A 24332-nucleotide genomic window follows, 5' to 3' on the forward strand; every position below is an offset into this window, starting at 1 on the left:
CAGTCTGGTTTGGCAGTGTTTCTACAGCTGGATGCCCTTCATAACGTCAATCGCTCCGTGAGTGTAGTGGGTGTTACTACAAAAAGAGAAAATTGAGGAAAAGCACTCCTTAGTCCGACTGGGTAGAAAACAATTTGACCAGCATTGGTGCTGCAATAAAATGCATCCATTACCCTCTGTGAAGTGGCCTATGACAGGAAAGGATCATAAGTGTAGAAAATGACACTAAAAGTATGATGTACAAGTGACACAGAGTCCTGCAGCACAACAAGGAGGGCAAAAACTCTGATTAAGGACTGACCCAAACTCTGGTAACCTGTTCATTCCATACCATATGGAAGGCAGATGTAAAATGGTAAGATGACAATGATGAAGTTATCAGGGTAAGTTGAAAGATAAGGTTAGTTATTTCAAAATGCTTCTTTTTAATGGAAAAGCTCATTGCATGTCAAACTCGGACATCATGTGACATGGTACGTGAGAGGGGAAGGAAAAAAAAAATAGAAGGAAAAAGGAAACTATAGAAGTGAATGAGTGACGTCTACACACACACACACACATGAAATTCAGCCAATGACTTTGTTTTACAAACCTCATAAACAAAGAAATAACTAAATGACTAAGTACACACACATACACACAAAGAAAATTAAAGAGGCAGAGAGAGACACACACACACACACACACATAGAGTTAAAGAAATGATGTTAACCTCTGTTGACAATTCCCTATCAGGTGAGGGTTATTTTATAGCAAAGGTATTCCTGAGGAACCCCGTGTCCACAATGAACTGTTTAATAGACAATAATTAATCAATGAAGCAAAGAGCTTGGATAAAGAATCAAATCAGTCAATATTTACTTAATCAGGAGTAAATATTGGTTGTGGATTAGCAGAATGGTTAGAGAATGCAGGAATAAAACACTTTTCTCTATTTACAACAAATCTTATTGTTCCGAGTTCAAATTCTGTCTTCTACTACTATAGCCCTGGTCTGATCAATGCCTTTGGAGTGTATTTGGTAGATAGAAACTGTGTGGAAGCCTGCCATGCATGCGTGTATCCATCCCAACTACCACTGCTTAACAACCAGTGTTTGTTTCTTCACGTCCTCATGACTTAGTGGTTCGGCGAAAGGGGCTAACATAATAAGTATCAGGCTATAAAATAAAACAAGTACTGGGGTTGATTTTCTTGTTAAACCCTTCAAGGAAGTGCCCCAGCATGGTCGCAGCCAAGTGACTGAAGCAAGTAAAGAACATATCTAATTTCCCTGCACTCGCAGCTCTTGACATGTTTGAGAAAGGTATCATCACGGTGACGTCATCTCATTCTTCGCTTTTATAGGTTTGCGGCCTTGAATCACAATTTAAGCGAATGGCATTTGAGGTGAACAAAGCTGGTCTTTTTAAATAAATATTGACAGGAGTTGATGATGACAAACAATATGGCCGAGGAAGACATATTTCTGAGACTTCATACAGCTGACAAAAGAGTCAAGGCCCTGTTGACAGGGTTGACAGACTTAACCTGCCCAAGACCACCTTGGGTTCTATGATACAAACGTCTGGTTTTAAGGTGGTCTAAATTAAAACCTGACATCACCTCAATTTATGTTCAATCCTTTCTAATCTATGCACAAGGCCTGAAATGTTGTGAGATGGCATTCGTTGATTACATCAAACCTAGTATTCAACTGGTATTTATTTTATCGACCCTCAAAAGGATGAAAGACAAAGCCGACCTCAACAGAATTTGAACTCAGAATATAAAGTTGGTGGAAATGCTGCTAAGCATTTTGCCAGGTGTGCTAACGATTTTGCTAGCTTGCCACCTGGAACACCAGTTTACATCATTTTATGAAATTCTTTATTATTTTAAAATTCAATAGAAACAAAGTCAGTGTATTTTGACCGAAATATGGTAAGAGAAGGTTTAACCCTTTCATTACCAACCCGACTCTGGCTCTGAGTACAAATGTTTTGTTTTCATAAGTTCTGAATTAAAATCTTCCACCAAACCTTAGTCACAATTTATGTTGCTAACACTAGCTGAATTATAACTAAGTTATTTTACTAAATTCTTTGTTATAGTTAAAGTAATTGAAAGAAACACAGAACATCTCAAAATAAATACAGTAACGAAAGGTTTAAAGAATCACTACTTGATGTCTTTTCACCAGAGCTATATGACTCTCTTTACTCTTTTACTTGTTTCAGTCATTTGACTGCGGCCATGCTGGAGCACCACCTTTAATTGAGCAACTCGACCCCGGGACTTATTCTTTGTAAGCCCAGTACTTATTCTATCGGTCTCATTTTGCCGAACCGCTAAGTGACGGGGACATAAACACACCAGCATCGGTTGTCAAGCAATGCTAGGGGGACAAACACAAACACATACATATATATATATACATATATACGATGGACTTCTTTCAGTTTCTGTCTACCAAATCCATTCACAAGGCTTTGGTCGGCCCGAGGATATAGTAGAAGACACTTGCCCAAGGTGCCACGCAGTGGGACTGAACTCGGAACCATGTGGTTGGTAAACAAGCTACTTACCACACAGCCACTCCTGACTGTATGCAACAAATGTATCTGAAGAGATGTGATGTGAGGTAACTGCATAACAGAGAAATGTTTTGTCTGTCTGCATGCTGGGTTTAGATTCAGTGAGAGAGAACTGGTCTCTTATTCATACTTTGAGATATCTGTGTCTCTCTCTTTCTCTCTCTCTCCGTACACCATGACACTTGCTTACAACAATGCTTAAACAGAAAAACAAATGATGAGCCAGTGAACTTTTAAGTTAAACAACCAGCTTTGGGTCAACGAAGCCAGGTTTATTAAAACTTTCAAAGTTATTTAGGTCAGTTGTGTTAACAGATTCAGCTTCAATTAGAATGAACAAATGGAACAAAAATCAACTTTTCAAGGGTGTTGCCATGGGTTAGAATGATCAAAAGAGTTGCTTTCTGCCTGTGTAGAAATTGGGTTACTACTGCCATACATCGAAATAGAATGAGTTTCCAAATGAACCATTTTACAAATTAATCTCTCACACGATGACGATTCAGATAGAATCGGGTACTTGAATAGATATGCACCAGGTAGGATTGGATAAACCTGTGGTCACCACCTATGGTCAATAAATATCAAATAGGATACTCCAGTTGTGTACACAGAGAAAACCAACCCTATGAGTATTAAGCGCCTAGGGGCTGAGCCAAAGCACACATTACGTTGATTGCATGCTGATGGTATACTCCAGTGTGCCCAACATGTTGGAAATCCTCATGGTGTATTATAATCAATTCGATTATTATCGTTATATATATATATATATGTATGTGTGTGTGTATATATATATATATATATATATCCATAGATGCATATCTATGTCTACTTGGGGAAAAGAAATTACTGAGTTGAGGCCTAGGACTCATAGGAGCCATTAGTCAGTTTCCATGACATATAAGGGACCGAGATGACAATATTTGCCCAGAACAGGGTGCCAGTCCATTGCAGGTTGGCTCGTTTATGGCTGAGTAGACTGAAGCAATGTGATATGAAGTGTTTTGCTTGAGAACACAATGCTCCACTTGGCCTGGGAATTGAAAGCACGATCTCATGATTGTGAGAAGAACACTGTAACCACCAGGCCACGTGACTTCAGCTTGGAAGAAAATGAATGTAAAAATGACAATGACAACGGTGCTAGATTATTAGAGTCTGCAAGACTGGTGGAAAATCTCAAAATTATCCCCAGACCAGTGACTTTGCCCAAATGATTGAGGTAGAGCGCCAGGAAAACATAAGATGAGTTGGTGAAGAACAACCTTCAGATTTTGGTCTTCACAGAGGCAATGACAAGTGACTAAAACCTTTGGAGATAACGAAAGTGAGATCATAGCCATGGCTGATGTCAGTGTCGCATAACTCGCCCATTTAAAAGCACCCTTCAATTGTCGGGCAATATGTTGTGCTTGAGAAGACCTGTTGAGTCAAGAGAAATCGTAGTCGTGGCCAATGCCCCTGCCGGTGGCACATAAGAAGCAGCCACTACACTATCAGAGTGGTTGGTGTTAGGAAGGGCATCCAGCAGTAGAAACCATGCCAGATCAGACTGGAGCCTGATGCAGCCTCCTGGCTTGTCAGTCTTCAGTCAAACCATCCAACCCATGACAGCATAGAAAGCGGACATTAAACGATGATGATGATGATGACAAATCTTCACCATAATGAGAAAGGATTTTAGTTTGTTTTTTCCTTCCATTTTTTCCATTTCATTTCATCACCTGTTTTATATATGAAACTACAATCCATTTTGTAACCATGTAATTCTGGGCTCAGTCCCACTATGTGGGACCTTGAGCAAGTGTTTTCAGCTTCAGACCCAGATCAACCATTACCTTGTCAGTGGATTCGGTAGACAGAAACTATGAGCAACCACATGATGTGTGCATGTGTGTGTGTACCAAGCTGAAACATGTACCAAAACAAGAGAAAAAAAATTAAAAACAGCTTAAGGGTCAAAACAATACAGAAAATATGATAGTCACACTGGAACAGATTTTATCGAATTTAGAATGGTACACTTATCGTCAGGAATAGTATCCTACTGCTTTGCACTATCGGACATCCCCCGATTGCCCCACTCATTCCTACCCTGACACCTCACCACTCCAATTATTATCATCACTTTCTAACCTTAATGAATCACTCCTATCCTCTCTTCTAAAATTTGAGCAGCCTTGTTGCTCCTCTACAGCAAGAAACCTATTCTGCTCTGACCCTTTTCTCTCACTTAACCCCTCTCTACTCCTCATCTCCCAGCATAAAAGATTTCCCCCATTCAGGTTCATAGTCTATCAAGCTGCAGAAGGCATGTGACTAAGTGGTTAGGATATTCAGCTCGAGATTGTAAGATCAGGAGTTCAATACCTGGCAGTGTATGGTGTGTCCTTGGGCAAGACACTTTATTTCATGTTGCTCCAGTCCACTCAGCTGGCAAAAATAGTTGTACCTGTATTTCAAAGGGCCAGCTTTTCCACATTTGGTGTCACAGTGAGTATCGCTGACAACTACATTAAGGGCATGCATATCTGTGGTGTACTCAGCCACTTACATGTTAATTTCACAAGCAGGTTGTTCCGTTGATCGGATCAACTGGAAATCTTGTAATCGCAACCAACGGAGTTCCAGTTTTTCTAGCAACTGCATGGTGGCCTCACTAGTGTTGATGGCATGGTAAAAGCCCCCAGTACACCACTGTGAAGTGGCTGACATTAGGATTAGCTGTCACTTCTCACTTGCAAACCATTTCATATATTGGCAGAGTAAAAGAGGAGTTATATATTTTTGTTATGGAATTGCTAGCAATGTGTCTCAAGCAGATCCAAAGATGTGGTTTCCAGAGTAATATGGCAGCACCAATAACAACAACAACAATAATTCTTACTACTATAGGCAAAAGGCATGAAATTTAGTGGAGGGGGTCTAGTTGATTACATCAAACCCAGTGCGTAACTGGTACTTCATTTTATGGACTCCGAAAGGGTGAAAGATAAAATAGGTCTTGGTGGAATCTGAACTTAGAATACCTATTTCTTTACTACCCACAAGGAGCTAAACACAGAGAGGACAAACAAATTGATTAAGTCGATTATACTGACCCCAGTGAGTAACTGGTACTTATTTAATCAACTCCGAAAGGATGAAAGACAAAGCCGACCTCGGCGGAATTTGAACTCAGAACGTAACAACAGACGAAATACGGCTATGCATTTCACCCAGCGTGCTAACATTTCTGCCAGCTTGCTGCCTTTAAAACACCCCAACCACTGTACAGGCGCAGGCGTGGGTGTGTGGTAAAAAGCTTGCTTCTCAACCACATGGTGTGGAGAAAGCTTTTGACAGGGTCCCCTGCTCCCTTATCTGATGGTCAATGCAGAAGCTAGGAATAGACAAGTGGTTCGTGAGAGCTGTACAAACTATGTACAGTGATGCTGTTAGTAAGGTGAAAGTTGGCAACGACTATAGCAAGGAATTAAGTGTACAGGCAGGAGTTCACCAAGGATTGATCCTCAGACCCCTTTTGTTCATCATAGTCCTCCAAGGCTATAACAGAGGAATTTAAGACAGGCTGCCCTTGGGAGCTCCTTCATACTGATGACCTTGTTCTTTTAAGTGAATCACTACTGGAACTAGAGAAGAAATCTCAGGTGTGGAAGCAAGGTCTGGAATCAAAGGGCCTTAGAGTTAATCTACCTAAGACGAAAGTCTTAGTAAGTAGGAACACAGACAAATCACAAATCCTTTCAGAGAAATGATCCTGTTCGATATATAGGAAATGTGTAGGTAGAAACTCCATAAGGTGTACCCAGTGCAAGCTATGGATACATAAGAGGTGCAGTAATATCAGAGGAAAGTTAACAGAGAAAGTAGTAGCCATTGTGTGTGGCAGGTGTGTAGGAACAACAAACACTGGGAATGTATGGGAAACAGACTTCATCAAATGTCCAGCAGAGAGCTTCTGTTACCTAGGTGACCAAATCAGCAATGGAGGTGGATGCTCTGAGAGCATAGCTGCTAGAAGAAGTTGGGCAAAGTTTAGAGAACTACCTTTGTTGGTAATAAAGGGCCCTCTCTCTTAGAGTGAAATGCAGATTGTATGATGCCTGTGTATGAACAGCCATGCTATATGGCAGTGAAACATGGGCTGTGAGAGAAGAGGACATGCAAAGGTTTGAAAGAAATGAAGCCGGCATGCTCTGCTGGATGTGCAATGTGAGTGTGCATACAGAGTGTAAGCATCTTGTACAGTACATCCATCTGTAAGCAAGGCAGTGAGCTGGCAGAAACGTTAGCACGCAGGGCGAAATGCTTAGCAGTATTTCGTCTGCTGTTACGTTCTGAGTTCAAATTCCGCTGAGGTCGACTTTGCCTTTCATCCTTTCAAGGTCGATAAATTAAGTACCAGTTACATATTGGGGTTGATGTAATCAACTTAATCCCTTTGTTTGTCTTTGTTTGTCCCCTCTATGTTTAGCCCCCTGTGGGCAATAAAGAAATAAGAGTATAAGCATCTTGAGAGAAAAGATGGGCAAAAGAAGCATCAGATATGGCATGCAAGAGAGAAAGCTGCACTGGTATATGTGATGCATATGAACGAGGACAGCGGCGTAAAGAATTCCTGATCTTTGTGGAGGGAACCTGCAGAAGAGGTAGACCCAAGAAGACATGGGACAAGGTGGTGAAATATGATTTTCAGATGTTGAGTCTCATGAAGGAGATGACAAGCAAACAAGACTTCTGGTGATTTGCTGAGCTTGAGAAGACACATCAAACCATGTTAAGTCATGGTTGCGGCCAATGCCAGTGAATGTAAAAGGCATCCATGGCTGTGACACGTAAAAGGCACCTACTACACTCTATGGAGTGGTTGGCATAAGGAAGTGCATCCATCTGTAGAAACCAACCCCAAACCAACTGGAGCTTGGTGCAGCTCTCCAGCTTACCACTTCCAGTCAAACTGTTTTCCATGCCAGCATGGAAAATGGATGCTAAATGATGATGATGATGAACAATCTTTTCTACTATAGGCACAAGGCCCGAAATTTGTGGGGGAGGGCAATTGTTGATGACACTGATCCTAATGCTCAACTGGTTTTTATTTTACTGACCCCAAAAAGATGAAAGGTAAAGTTGACCTTGGCAGAATTTGAACTTAGACTGTAAAGATGGACAGAATCTGAGCAGCATTTTGTTCAGCTTGCTTATAATAATAATAAATGCCTTGATGCAGTACCAGGCAGTGGCTCTCGTGGCTTCTGATCTAAACTGATTAGAAGTATTATCTGTCTTGGTACAAAAGATGGGTTACAGCAAATATTCTGCTCAATACCACAGATTTGCTTGTCAGTTGTTTGACCTTAACCAGTTCATTATGTCCCTTAGTGGCTGATGATATGTGCATCTCTGATCATGAGCAGAAGTAGTGGGGTAGCATCATAGCCATGTGTTGAGAGGGATTCTTTGGGGTTTGGATAATTCACCTCTGGAAACATGAGTGTTTTGTTCAACATCCTTAAACAACCCTTATTCAGGGACCTTTTGAGTGGGATGGGTTACTCGACCAGAATAAAATTCTAACTGGGCCCCACCTGCAAGGTCTTGCGCTGTTTATCTTGATATGAGATCACCATGTTGTGCACATATGGTTGTGATGCATGTGCCTGGTGTACCCTTATCAGACGGGTAGTCATGATGGGTATACTGGGCTTCGTATATTTTACCCTGGTGTCACTTTGATGGCATGCACTACTCTCTCACTCAATAATAATAATAATCTTTTCTAATTGGGCACAGGGTGTGAAACTGGGATAGGAAAGGGGCAGAGATCATTACATCAATCTTAATACTCAGCTGGTATTTATTTTATCGATCTCCAAAAGATGAAAGGCAAAGTCAACCTTGGCAGAATTTGAATTCAGAAAGTAAAAAGCTGCAAGCAATGCCACTAAGCATTTTGTCCAACATGCTAATGAGTCTGCCAGCTCACTGCTTTTAATAATGATAATAATGATGATAATAATAATAATAATAATAATAATAAATAGTATTCTAAGATGTATGACTAGTTTCCTGAGTAAAGTAATTAACATTACGACATAATTAATGACAAGGCTTTAAACATATGATGAGTTGATGAATAATGGCTATTAATCATGTTTTTAGTAAGTGAGGCGGCAAGCTGAGACTCATGCAAGGGATTTTGCTTTGAAACTTTGAATTACATTTAGGCAAAAAAACAAGAAAACAAAAAAAGAGGAAGGAAAACCAACCAAATAAAATATAACAATACCAAGCAATGTCAAGAGTTAAGTATACAATGTTATAACGTGAGTGGGGGGGGGAGGAAGAGGAAACTAATCAATGGTAGTAGCAGCGTGATGAGTGCTGCCATGCTTTTGCGTGGAATTGCAACATAGTCAAGCAGTAATCTACGTACCTTTTGACCGAGTGATCATGGTACTGTTTCTGTGACCAGAAGCATTCAGCCTACAAAGCAGAACAGATTGTGGTTTGAGTAAAAGAGTTGCAGGAAGATTAATCAGAACTTTCTTTCAAAAAGGGACACACACACACACGCACACAATCAACAAAATAGCCTTTAAAATAACAACAATCACAATCATAATAATTAATTCTCGTTTATTGGCCACAAGGGCTAACAAAAATCAGATAAAACATGTAGGGACAAAATACAGGACGAAAGTTACAAAAAGGGTTTTGTCCATTTGAAAAGTCCATGTACAAATGCAAGATAACAACGAAAATATGACAAGTAAAAACTCCCAATAGGGGGGAGGCACTTCGAAAGGTTACTCGTGGAAAAACCCATAAAAGCCACGGGAGCCTGGAATAATAATAATCCTCAACAGTACAAGATGAGTTTTAAAATTTATATATATTCCTTGTTAATTGACCCTTATAAAAAAAAAATCCAATGAAAATTGAAGTGCTGACTGATATAAGTGTAACGATCAATTAAGCACATTATGAATTTAATAAAAACACACAGGTATTTGGTAAACCAAAGAGAAGATCCATAATTTTCTATTTCAAAGTTGAGGGATTGTTATCAAAAGGGGAATCCATATGGAAAATTTTTTAAATCTAACAATATTTTTTCATTTATAAATAATTGAATGGAGAGAACCATTCCATGCTGATAAAGAATTTTTTAATAACAGGTTGAAGTGCTTCAAAAAATTCCTTTTGGAACTTAAGTAGATGCACGATAATAATTTATATTTATGTGTAAAGGGCATGAGATGTTTTGGCAAAGGCATTTTGGTCTTGCATCACTAAATCTTATTTGACATCAGACACTTTGACCCCTGGGATATTTTGGCACTGTACAAGTTTTGTTTTTATTTGAACTGACAACTGACTCATAATTCCAACCACAAAACTACTTCCACTGCTAAACTTCATTCATCTTTCTGCTTCATTTTATGTGTATGAGGGTTGGTGGAATATTGATGAAATGTGGGAAGGAGAAGATTCTCTCACAAACGCGGATTCCTCTACATTTCTGACAAAATAGAACAGGAAATCAAAATTTTGGTGCAGCGAGCAGAAAAACGAGAGAGAGCATTAAGAAGTGTGTGCATGCATGTATGTGTACTCGCCAACAAGTATTGTCACCAAAACAGGTTCAATGTCCAGTCAGCCGTGGCAAATTGCCAGCATCCAAACGGCCATACCCAACCATCTTATTCCAAACTGATGATAATAGCTTACTCTGATGTTTTCCCCACTAAAGTTAAAAAGAGAGAAAAAAAAACAAAACAAAACAAAACAAGAAAAAAAATCATTATTCTTATTCAGTTTACAAATGTTCAAATTCTACAGTATCTAATGTGGCCGTGACAGCAATGGTTACTGAAATATCTAGCAACCTTAATAACTCACATTATGGGGCAAGTGTGTGTACTGCAAGGGTGGAAGGGGATTCTGTGTGCTGCACATGTGAGAAGAGATATGGTTTATGGAATATGGTAGAGCAGCAGGGAATAATGGAAAGAATGGCAACGAGAATGGTCTGGTGGAATGAGTGAGCATTGCCGAGAGAAGTACAAACAATGAATTTCAGAGAATGATGGGAATTGTGCCAGAGATGGATGCTGTGAAGAGAAATGGGATGAGATGGCTGAGTCATGTGCTGAGGGTGATGGAAATGAATGTGGAAGGATGTAGAAGAAACTGAAGGAGACCTGGTTAAAGAAGGTAGAGGAAGCAAGGAAGGCAGGAAAATTGGTGAAGAATATCACAGGAGCCACAAAGTTAGCACCTTGTCTAGCAGAGATAAATGAGCTTAAAATATCTGTTGGTGTTATTACTCTTTTCTCTTTTACTTGTTTCAGTCATTTGACTGTGGCCATGCTGGAGCACCACCTTTAGTCGAGCAAATCGATGCTGTGATCTTTTCTTTTAACTAAACATAAAAGTGTGAAAAGAAACAGAATTCTGACAACCGAGAGAACTGTAGAGTGAGCTGTGAAGAGGTTTGTTTCTTAATCATCACTAGCATTTACTGGAAAACATTTGAAAAGCAGAGGCACCTTCCAGCATGAGATTTTTCAAAACCATGCATCTGGCCTGCTAGAAAGTTATTCATGTATAAGGCAGTTACCATTCTCACTCTCCAGAATGAAGTAAGTCGACCATTGACATGTGAGCCAGCTGGATCAACTCCCACCAGCAATGCCTTCTTCGTAGCATCCTCAATATCACAGGAGAAGACTACAGAAACAACATTGCAATCCTCAAAGAGACAAAAACCATCATCATCCAAAGCAACCAACACCAAGAACCATGTTTGGGGAACGGGGCATGTGCTTTGAGATGGGCATTGTATAGATATGTGTGTGTGTTTTTGTCCCCTCACCATTGCTGGTGTGTTTACGTCCCCATCACTTAGTGGTTCGGCAAAAAGAGACCGATAAAATGAGTGCTAGGCTTACAAAGAATAAGTCCTGGGGTCGATTTGCTCGAGTAAAGGCGATGGTCCAGCATGGTAGCAGTCAAATGACTGAAATAAGTAAAAGAATATACAGAGAGAGGGGGGGTGGAGGTGGTGGTGGTGGTGGTGGGGGGGAGACAATGAACCCAACTGTCAAAATCAAACCTAACTGAAATCGAAATCAAACTCGGTGACTGGCATCCATTGCTAGTGGAGCGTTAAGAGTACCATACGAACGAGATCGTTTCCAGAGCAACAAGCTGGCCTTCATGCCGATGGCACGTTAAGCACACCATTCGAACATGATCGTTACCACGTTGCCTTACTAGCACTTGTGCTGGTGGCATGTGAAACATTTGAGTGAGGGCGTTGCCAGTCCGCTGGACTGGCTCCTGTGCAGGTGGCACATAAAAAGCACCATTTGGGCATGGCCGTTGCCAGTACCACCAAACTGGCCCTCGCGCCGGTGGCACGTAAAAGCACCCACTACACCCTCGGAGTGGTTGGCGTTAGGAAGGGCATCCAGCTGTAGAAACTCTGCCAAATCAGATTGGAATCTGGTTCACCAGACCTCAGTCAAATTGTCCAACCCATGCTAGCATGGAAAGCAGACATTAAATGATGATGATGATGATGATGACTGTTACAAGATTTGTATTGCATGGACCAGATTTATTAGTCGCCTGTACAGATATGCTAGTAACTCCCGATCCGGAAGATCCTGATACTCAATTCTGAGGGATTGCCAGATATATCTCTCATCTCTGACAATGTGAAAAAAAACGACCCCACAAGATCTCATTTATATCATTTTGGAAGAGTCTTTTGCACTTACTAAGGAGCCTCTCTTACCAGGTCTCCCTGGATCAGAAGAGAAGCAAAGCCAGGGCCTTTGAGGTGAGCTGTACCAACAGAGTCAACATTGCAAAACTGGAAAGTGGTAACGAGGGTTGGGCCTACTTCATCTGCAGGTTTGATAGCTGTGGTTGACTCATAGACTTCACCTAACCCTGAAGAGACTGGCTATTGTCTATTGTGTAATGTCCTGCACCTTCCACACATAAGATATATATATATATACATACATATACATACATACATATATATACACACACGCACATATACATATATATGCATAACATATATATACATATATACATTATATATATATATATATATATATTATATATATATATATATATGGAGAGAGAGAGAGAGAGAGAGAGAGAGTGGTGTGGTCAGTTTTGTCACCAGTAACCGACCCCTCCCATGAAACAGGTAGTACTGGTTTGTATGATTACCAGTGGAAGATCATCTCTGATGTAATTTGACAAATACACAACATAAGCACAATGTGTGTTTGTGTGTGTGTGTGTATGTGTACAAGTACATTTGTCGTTTCTTAATTGTCTTTTGTTTGTGCAAAAGCCTGGAGTAAAAGCATTTTAATAATAATAATAATAATAATTATTATTATTATAATTATCATTATTACCTGTCTTCTATAAGTATATACATACACATACACTTGAAAGAGACAGTGTGTGTGTATGTGAGAGAGAGAGAGAGAGAGAGAGAGAAAGGAAGTGAGAAAAATTCTCTGCTACTAGACAATGTGAAAATCAATATGCCAGAAATTTAGGGTAACCACCAACCAATAACATGCAGTAATAGCAAATATTGGAGCAGCCAACCAAGTTCTCTGCTGCGTCTTCTTCTCTCATCTCTATCTGTCCATCCGTTCTCTCTCCTTGATGTGTTCCAAACTCAAAGACTCAGCTGCTCTAAACTCAAACGGACAGTATATGATTTCTTTGGGGGAATGGTTGTTGTTTTTTTTTTTTTTGTTTTTTGCAGGAAAAATACTGACTCAGGATCAAAACAGATTTAATAAAAATAGTTACATAAAAACCAACAAGTAAACATAGCAATAAAGGAATGAACTGACGATGATGATGATGGGGGTGATGATGATGATGGTTGTAACAACAGTGTTAGTTGATAGGAATCCATTTTTAAAGTGAAAAATAGTTTGAAACTCAAAGCAACTGTGACACTAAAATGGAAACACTTGATCTACGATGTATCAACCTTGCCTCTGCCTTTGCAAAGGCGGAGGTATTGTTTTCAGTCGTGTTTGTTTGTTTGCTCACAGTTCTTTATTTTATAGTAATGTGTCAGTTCCCTTTTAGTTACTTGCTGGGTGATTGGAATCCTTCCACAACAAAGTATAATAGGAACAAGAGCACCCAGAGAGTGTAAACCTCCGCCAAGGCAACACCAACAGCCTCTCAATGATTAGCCGGTGATGATTTTTAAAATTAGAATATCTGAAATAAACTCAAGAACTGCTGGATGGATTCGGATGAAACTTTCAAGGATGTGACTGGCACGAACTCATTAAATTTTGGGATCGATCCGGTATCGGACAAGGATTCTGGATTATTTTTCCTGTTTTTTTTTTTTTACTTAATTTTTAAGAGTGATTGGGTTCGTTTTTAGTATTCTTGTTTGTGAGAGCAATCAAGTTTATTTCAGATATTCTAATTTTAAAAATCATCACCGGCTAATCATTGAGAGGATGTTGGTGTTGCCTTGGCGGAGGTTTACACTCTCTGGGTGCTCTTGTTCCTATTATACTTTGTTGTGGAAGGATTCCAATCACCCAGCAAGTAACTAAAAGGGAACCGACACATTACTATAAAATAAAGAACTGTAAGCAATTGAGGGCAAGCAGTTCAGTGTGAGCCGTAGGCAGAGAGTGGTTAACCCTGTGTAACAGTAATAGTAGTGTGCATTGTGTGAATACTTCTTTTGCTCTGCTTCATTAGATTATCTATCCAACACCAGGATATATTTTCTACTTCCCATCATCATCGTCATCATTGTTTAACATCTGTTTTCCATACGGACAGGAATTGGATGTTTCAACAGAAGCCAATGACCCAGAGAACTGTGTGCCAAGTTCCAATGTCTGGGTTCTATGGTTGAATACCTTCCCTAACACCAACCACTTTACAGAGTGGACCAGATGCTTTTCTACTTGGCACCAGCACCAGTGAGGTTGCCAAGTAACTTTCAAGACACGAACTCCCTTAACTGATTTGGGATGTAGTACTGAAGGGAAGTGGCGTTACGTCAGGTGACGAGAGGACAGAGAATGATACAGGGACAGGAACAGTTGTCTTGGAGAATGATTTGAGTTTTGTAAAGATTTAGCAACTGATCAGCAAAGTTGAAGAATTTAGTGGTTATGAAAAACACCTTAACTAAACGGATGAAGTTTTGGCAATTTATTTCTGATATTATCGCCCAAAGTTGGGAGATCTAGCAGTTATTTGTAACAACTTTTAGCTTTATGTCCTTTTTATCTCCTTTTTCACTTTCTCAAAGACTTCTGGGTAATCTTTGGTTTTAGGTACATGTACCCGTGGAACTAATAATGAAACGAAACAATCCAGAAAAAAAATGGAAAAACAGCCTTGGGTACCCTGAATAAGTGGAACAAATACGTAAATGCTTGCAAGTGAATTTTTAACATTTTAATAGCAACACTTTTGTTTTAAGTTTAATGACTTGGAAAAGCCTACAAATAAAATGATAACTATACTGGCGCACTTCTATGAAGGATTACCAGAAAAATAAACCAATCCCTAAAGAATACTACTACTAATAATAATAAAAATGGAAACATTCCTAAAAAATTAGAAAAGATTTAAAGAGAATATGAAATTAATACATTTCTCAATTTGTGTTGTAAGATACCTGATGTTGTGCGTTGAAACAGATATTGTTGAATTTCGGGATGGTCATACTTCTTTTTCTTTTTTGCCAAATAAACACACACACTATATATTCATTCTTTTCTTGTTTATTACGGTTCTTATTCTAATTCATGTCTATTGTCTGGAAATCTTTCATTACACATCTGTGACCTCTTCAGCAACACTGTCTTCGTGTGTGCTCTTGCACACATTCTGTTCTTCTATGTGTATCCTTATATGCACATGTGTTTGCATCTGTGTGTGTGTATGTGTCATTGTTCTTAGTAGCACCATGACCCTCCCCTCAGTCCTGTCCCCCCTCCCATTGCTACCGCTTTCCATTTAATGAGGTTAAATAAATGACTTTTAAATATCTACATATTTGTTCTGCTTACTTGGAACACCCAAGTCTATTTTTGCATTTTCTCAGATTGTTTTATTCCATTATCACTCCTGCAGGCACATGTACTTAGAACCAAAGATTACTAATTCCTGTTCTTGTAAACCAGTAACATGTTTTCTGTTGCCATCACATTTTATCTACTAGATCCATTTTCAGATTCTGCAGGAGACATTCTATCCATTCCTTCTTCAGGGCAATATTTATCTGCCCAAATTCCTTCACTCACTCAGTCATTAATCTCTTAATCTCTTGAAGCCGTTGACCTGAAGATTAGCAATGTTGAACTTTCCCCAGTTACCCTTTTGCTCAAGTGTGGGATAATGCAAATAGGTTGTTATGGACAGACACAGCTCACCCTCCAGGACCAAGTCATAAAACACACCACCTGTGTACATATGAAGTCACACCTGCGCTTTATATATAGGGTGTTGCTCTCGCAATTCTAAGATCATGGTTTCAATTCCAAGACCAGGTGGTGTATTTTGTTTGTAAAACACTTCATTTGGTGCCACTTAAGTCCAGCCAGTTATAAATGAGTAACCCTGCAATGGGCTGATGTCACTTCGTCCAGGGGGAATGTTGTGATCTTGGTCAGTTGTACGTCATGGAAACCAGGAAATTGATCCTATAAGTCCACGGACTCAAGACACTCATATCCAGGGGTTGATGACGAGATAATGATATGTGCATTTACATTACATATTTGTGAACATGTCATTAACAAGATGCCATAAATATGAATTATAAACAAGATTCCACAAAACAATGAAAGATAATGCTGACACTGATGATGATGATGATGCTGAAGTCACTCCTCCAGCCATAAACCAATTATTACCTGTGCAGTGGAAGGAGTGCTCAATTTATTCTTATTAACAAAGGCCTATGCAAATGGCATTTATTATTCCCTTCCACACTTTCCATTTGGACAAGTCTGTTTTACTTTCAAACCCACACAAATGTACTCACTAACACTGGAAGCTATATTACACTGCCTTGTGTATAGAATCTGTCTCCAATGTTTATTGTTTTGTTATTAAACAAAAATAGCCGCGACAAATTTGGGTGTCATTTACTGTTTGCTCTGCCCATACATCTAAGATGATACTTGCACACAAACACCCACACAAACACATGTACAAATTTACATAAGCACATATATACACACAGATACACAAACACGCATGCACATACAAACACACATTATTCAGACTTCAATCAAGAAAAAAGCCTTCCGTTCTCAACCAAGCCTAGACTTGCCCCACCCCTCAAACACCATCCCACTACAACAGAATGTACTCTGTCACAGTCATTCTACAGGATTTCTCATCCAACACACCTTAACGAAGGACTCCAGTGGAAGTAACCTCATTGGGCTTTTGGTTGTAACTACAAAGGCTCTTTGCAAACTTTATGTCAAGCGTACATTATCTAAGCCCTTGTATTCTGTAGTTATTTCCATAAAAATTTAATGAGTGGAGCGGGGAGGGGGGAACATTAGTCCAAACCTATCTGAAAGGTTGCACAAGCCAGATGGAGTTTGTGTAAGAACATACAGGTAATATAACATGGTGCAAAAATAACTTGTTGATTAAAAAATATATACCCTTTCTACTGGAAGCACAAGACCTCAATTTTGGGGGGAGGGATTAAGTCGATTACACCAACCCCAGTGTGTAACTGGTACTTATTAATCAACCCTGAAAGGATGAAAGGCAAAGTCGACCTTGGCGGAATATATATATATATATTTACACATACACACATACATGTGTGTGTGTGTATGTGCATGTGTATTAACCCTTTTGTTACTGTATTTCTGTGTTTCGTTCAATTACTTTAAATAAAACAAAGAATTTAGTAAAATAACTTAGGTTTCAGCCAGGTTGGTAACGAAAGGGTTAACCAAGCCTCCAAAAATTCACTACATACTTACAAACATGCATGCATATACACACATAGATGACATAAGAACATTCTCTTCCCCATTCAACTCCAGATTTTTTCCATCTAACATATATACATGTATATAAAAAGGCGTAAATTTCCTGTAAAATCAATTCTGATGATTCTCCAAAACGAGACGAAAGACTAAATAAATAATTCTCACTACTTCCTATTTCTTAATATATAAAATCTGTACACCACTTCAAACAATCTACACACACATACACTTAATTTGCAAAACACTTTCCAGAGAAACAAGTGAGGAAGGGGCCTGAGTTACAAAAGAACGAGAATTACTTTTGCTTTAATTACCCTTTCGCCTAAATATTTGCTTTCATGAGCAACAGGCTTGCAACTAATTCTTAGCTCTGATCCCAAATCTTAAGTGGATTTGAAACAAGATCTTTTGTTATGGTATTGGGCTTGCAAGATTCTTAATGTGAACTCGTGTGTTGGAACAGATTTTGTTGTCTCTTGGGAGGGTCATTATGCCAACAATAAACCCAAGCACTGGTTAGGTTTCACTATTATTATTATTAGTCAGTTCGTTAGCATTTAATCAAATAACTGACTGTTTGATTAGTCATCACTCAATCAGCAAGGTTTGCTTGAAGCAGACACGGAATACAGAGGGAATACCACTGATGTGATCCTAAATGGTGACAAAAGGACTTTCAAACCTGATTGACATAATGACCCTTCCAAAACAAACAAAATCCCTATTCAAGAAGAAACTTGTCTAACACACAAAAATCCATTTCCTTACGTTCCCAGAAAAACATGGCTGCTTCTCACCACTTCAACCATTTTGACTCCAATCTACCCATGAACGCCCCTGGTACAATGATACAAACTTCTTATTTTAAAGTGATTTAAATAAATGCTTCTATCGAAATTTCATTTTCTGTTCAAAACACCAGGAAAACACCCTAATAATCTTTTCTACTCTAGGCACAAGGCCTGAAATTTTGGGGGAGGGTTCAGTCGATTAGATTGACTCCAGTACGCAACTGGTACTTAATTTATCGCCCCCGAAAGGATGAAAGGCAAAGTTGACCTTGGTTGAATTTGAACTCAGAACATAAAGACAGATGAACACCAGCTTAACAATGAAGAAGTCATATTACCAGATTCTTCATTACCAAAATTAATTGAAACAAAGGCAGAGCATTTCAACAGACAAATGGTAACAAAAGGATGAAGATAAATCGTAGAATTTGTCGAACCCTATTCCTACAGTCAAAGATATTCCAACCATGACCCTCTTGTTTATTTTTTTTGTTAGGAGTGTCAAAGTTCCCATTATTTAATTTGTCCTTTCAGTTGCAAGACAAAGTTGGCGGCGGTGGCAGGGGGTGGGCGGGTGAGTGTATTTGGTTGCTATTTCTGGCAAGCCAAGCAACTACACACACACACATGGCTGCTCCTGCATTGCTTTTGGAGTATTTGGCAGAATGGAATGCCAAAAGTGAGATTCACACAAAACATCCAAGAGATTTTTAAATACCTTATCCATCCAATTCATCTCCAGCACCACAGAAAACAAAATGTCAGCAACAACAACAACAACAGCAGCAGCCGCCATAAAGCCAAGATGCTTTGACATGCTTTCACATTCTCTCACACATTTTAGATATCAACAAAGCCTACTTTCCTCTCTCTCTCCCTCCCTCTTTCCCCCTCTCTCACTAGTTCTTTCTCTCTGTCTCTACTTCATTCTCTTCTTCTCTCCTTTCTTCTTTCTCTCATGGCAGAGAACATAAAATATCTGTTTAATCAATCTTACATATCTTTTATCTGTTTCAGTCATTAGACTGTGGCCATGCTGGTGCACCGCCTTGAATATTTTGTCAAATGAATTGACCCCAGTCCTTTTTTTTAAAGCCCGATACTAATTCTATCGGTCTTTTTTGCCAAACTGCTAAGTTATTAGTTGTCAAGCGGTGGCAGTGGGAAAAACAGACACAAAGACACAGATATTCACATGTGTGTGTGTGTGTTGCGGGCTTCTTTCAGTTTCTGTCTACCAAATCCACTCACAAGGCTTTGGTTGGTCCAAGGTTATAGTAGAAGATACTTGCCCAAAGTGTCATGCAGTGGTACAGACCCCAGAACCATGTAGTTGGGAAGCAAACTACATACCACGCAGTCACACCTGCGCTTTATATATATATATATATATAAAATGGAAAAAACCCACAGATTAACCAACACATCGACTGGACCACATTTATAGCTTATTTTTTTAATACAAAGCATGACATAACAAAATAGGTGACGTAACCTATCTTATGACCATTTCCAATCAGTTGTCAAAATGCTGTCTGTAAATAAATGCAAGAACAAAGTTCTTCATCTTCATAGGGCATTCAAATTAAAACAACAGAGCTTCATCGGAGTAAGAAACAAGAGCATACAGTATAAACGAAAGGCCCCTTGATGGTAAATCATTTGCTCTTAACATATTCTAGACTATTTGTCTAAGCCATGTTTTCTTTCCTTTTCTTTCCTCCCTTCGTTTATATTGTATGCTCTTGTTTTTTACTCTGATGAAGATCCGTTGCCTTAATTCGAATGCCCTATGAAGAGGGAGAACTTTATTCTCGCATTTATTTATAGACAGCATTTTGGCAACTGATCGGAAATGGTCGTAAGATATATTATGGCACCTATTTTGTTATGCCATGCTTTGTATTAAAAAATAAGCTGGAAATGTGGTCCAGTTGATGTGTTTATTAATCTGAGGTTTTCTCCATTTTCTAATTATTTGCGTTGGTTCCTGATAAACTCTTGTTTATCGTGTTGTTAACTGTACTCCACATGCATAGTGTGCCTGCACATCAATGCCTGGTGATAATGAAGGTTACTGATACCAATAGTATATATCGATATTTTATCCCTTCGTTATTATAACTGTTAACTCTGTTTGCACTATATATATATATATATATATATATACATACACACACACACAAAAGGAAATAATTAAAATTTTTATCAACCCCAACAAAGGAGGTGAAACATAGTTGACCGCAGAAGAATTTGAACTCAGAATAGAGTGAATAGGAAGAAATACTGCAAAGCATTTTTCGACACTGCTCTAATAATTGTGCCAGCACACTGTCTTTGGTTTCAAATTTTGGCAGAAGGCAAGAAATAGAAGGGGTTTGGTCAATTACATCAACCCCCAGGGTTTAATAAGTGTTTATTCTATTGACTGACTGTGAAAGACCATAAAGAGCCGGAAGAAAAGCCACTAAACATTTTGTCCAGCATGCTAAGGGATTCAGCCAGCTGACTGCTTTAGGAAATAACCATAGCAGATGAATAGAAAGAATCTAATAAAGAGAGGAGTGGTCACAAGTTATTGTGGGTTAACAAAACAGAACAGCAGGAATGGTTTGCAGATTGGATGGAGTGGTTGCCATTGTTTGTCTTTTATTGCAGTCAGTTTCTACATGACAGCATTCCGCTGAAGCTGACATCTGTTTGGCGTTACCATAATGCCTGACAAGCTTGTCCTTACCTACCAGTTCCCAGCCATGTGCCAATGTCAGAAATCAATATTTACATAATAAGAATAATGTAGCATTGGCAGGCGCTGGAGAGCAGCATGTGCTACATGTTGCATAGGCAATGTTGTTGTTGTTGTTGCTGATGGCCACATGTATTCAAAGGGATTCCAGTTGCAACCAACATGTCTTTATTCTTTTCTCTCAACCACATTTAATGTGGCTTCTCACTTTCTTTTTAAGTCAAGTGTGTGCGAGTGCATGTGTGTGTGTGTGTGTGTGTAGTGGAAGCAAGAGGAGAATTGAAGGTGATTTGACTGCTTTTTCTAGCAGGTTGAATGATTTATTCATTTTATGTCTGTTTCTCCCTGCTAGCATGTATCAGATGAATACATACATGTTGAGGCACTGTTTTGCCCTTCCCTGCCACTGACCCTTAACTGTTCAAGTAAGTCAGGGGTGGTGATGGGGGTGTCATTCTACTCGTCTTTAAAAGCACAAAATTATTAGATAATTGGCTGGCTGGGTTAATTACAGGACAATATTATCAATGACTCAGCAATTTTTTGTGTAATCACAGAATGTAAACATATACAGACATGCACAACACACACACATGGGTGCAGGTGTGGCTGTGTGGTTAAGAAGCTTACTTCCTAACCATATGGTTCTGAGTTCAGTCCCACCGCATGACACCTCTACTATAGCCACACCCTAACATCATCTTGTGAGTGGAATTGGGGGATGAAAACTGGAAGAAATATGTTGTGTGTGCACACATCCTTATCTAGACATCTAGAGATGGCTGTAAACGAGGATCCCACCGGACAAGTAATATTGTTCATTGCCAATCTTCTGAGGAAGGGGGGGGGGGTTATTACTTTACTCAGAAACCATTGAGTGCTGGTAACAAGAAGGGCAAGGGAAAATCTGCCCCAACAAATTCCATCTAACCCATGCAGACATGAAAAAGTAGATGTAAAATGATGGACAAACACACACACACAGAGTCTGGCCTTTATGCAGTTTCAGTTGACCAAATTCAATCACAAGATTTTGATCAGCCGAGGACAATAGAACACACATCACATTTTCCCAAGGAGCTGTGCACTGGGATTGAAACCAAAACCATTTGGCTGTGAAATAATTTCTTAAATACACAGTATTGCCACTACCCCAACTGCATTGTGATTTTGCGTCCTGATAGAGGATGCAACGTAATTCTACTTATCATTTTCCACAGGGCCTTATGTCTAATCCAAGTAAATCAAAATAAGTATGAGAAGTGGTCAAACAACAGTGGCCGCATAGTTAGACTGACCAATGTAACATCATGTCTATGTTGAATTTAACTCTATTCATCAGTTATAGTCCACTTTCTCAGGTGAGTTAGGTGTGGTGCTAGTAATCTGTGCCATAATCTACAAAGCTCTTCCTTTAACAGTATCCACACCACTGAGTCGTATAAGCATCCCTTACCTATAGCTATGAAGTCCCAGTGGCCCTTGAATGCTTCTATGCATCTTTAAACCGTCCTCCATGAGAATTCATGGCTATAAATAATAACAGATGCCTCAATGCGTCTGGGGCATGAATAACGTTAATCACAAATGTGAGCTTCAATGAGTTTTGTGAATGAATGGATGAGGGAGATGATGATGACGACGATGTGGATTGAGATGATATGTAGGAATAATATAGGAGATTCGAGGCCAGGAGGTCAAATGTTGGCATGGCACTCATTCATTTGTATTTGGACATTCTTACACAAGAACTGGGTGATGAAAATATATTTAAAACTAAACAAAATTTACTCCAGCAAGTAAGCGGACAGTTAAAGGATGATGATGATGATGATGATATATATATATATATATATATACACACTGTGCTTGAGGAGACCTATTGAATCAAGTACATCAACATCAAAAATCAAATGGAAATTGTAGTTGTGATCCCTGTGCTAGTGGCAAGTAAAAAGCACCATCCGAACGTGGCCGTTACCAGCGCCACCTTGACTGGCTTCTGTGCTGGTGGCACGTAAAAAGCATCAACCGATTCTGGCCACTGCCAGTGGCACATAAAAAGCACCCACTACACTTACGGAGTGGTTGGCGTTAGGAAGGGCATCCAGCTGTAGAAACACTGCCATATCAGACTAGAGCCTGGTGCAGCCTCCTGGCTTCCCAGATCCCGGTCAAACCGTCCAACCCATGCTAGCATGGAAGGTGGACGTTAAACAATGATGATGATGAATATAGGAGATTCGAGGCCAGGAAGTCAAATGTTGGCATGCCACTCATTCATTTGTATTTGGACAGTCTTACACAAGAACCTGGTGATGAAAATATAAATATTTAAAACTAAACAAAATTTACTCCAGCAGTTCATGTAAATAACCAAATATGAAGACAAGCTGTAACAAGATGCATCTACCCTGCCTCCCCGATATCTATCCACATATATATAATGTACATATGGACACACAAACATAAAAATCCAGTGCAGGCAACTGAAAGAGCATATAATTACACTTGCCATTTGTGTAGACACACTGACACATTGCTGTGGAATTGTCTGAGATAAAATCTCTTCTTCATAGAAATTTTGTGTCAAAAACAAAATATAAATCAGAATGAGACAAACATAGTCTCACTGCAGGAACACACGAAAATGCCACATGTGGTTGAAGTAAAAGAAATAGCAGTTGAGTTCTGGCATCAAATATCATTTCAGGCTTTGTAGAAAGAGTAGGAGTAGAACAATTATTTATTATTATTATTATTTCTAATTTGGGTAGAAGACCAGTAATTCTGAGGAGCAGGGAAAGTCGATTATATCAACCCCAGTAACTGACTGGTAATTTATGTTATTGGCCCTGGAGAGATGAAAGGCAAAGCTAATCTCAGCAATATCTGAACTCAGAACATGCCACTAAGCCTGTTTGCTGCCATCATCATCATCATCATTATTATTATTATCATTATTATTAAGGCAGTGAGCAGGCAGAACAAAATGCTGGACAAAATGCTTAGTGGCATTTTGTCTGTTTTTACATTCTGAGTTCAAATTCTACCGAGGTCGATTTTGCTTTTCATCCTTTCGGGATCAATTAAATAAGTACCAGTGAAACACTGGGGTCTATCTAATCGATTTACCCCCTCCCAA

The 24332-nt window shown here is 39.3% G+C and overlaps 1 protein-coding gene across 7 annotated transcripts in view; it reads right to left on the minus strand.

The window, feature by feature from the left end:
- The window catches only part of LOC115210291 (protein kinase C-binding protein 1), a 111717-nt gene that overhangs the window by 41682 nt on the left and 45703 nt on the right, over window positions 1-24332 (minus strand). For 2 of the 7 annotated variants that reach the window (XM_029778801.2, XM_029778800.2), the window contains one exon: window positions 9019-9068. The exons of the other annotated variants lie outside the window; for them this stretch is intronic. In XM_029778801.2, the coding sequence (XP_029634661.1) occupies window positions 9019-9037 (19 nt within the window). In that variant the 5' untranslated portion in view covers window positions 9038-9068. The remainder of the gene's footprint in view (window positions 1-9018; window positions 9069-24332) is intronic. 7 annotated transcript variants of the gene reach the window in all.

The sequence above is a fragment of the Octopus sinensis genome, linkage group LG4, assembly GCF_006345805.1.
Source record: "Octopus sinensis linkage group LG4, ASM634580v1, whole genome shotgun sequence".
Classification (NCBI taxonomy): Eukaryota; Metazoa; Mollusca; class Cephalopoda; order Octopoda; family Octopodidae; genus Octopus; species Octopus sinensis.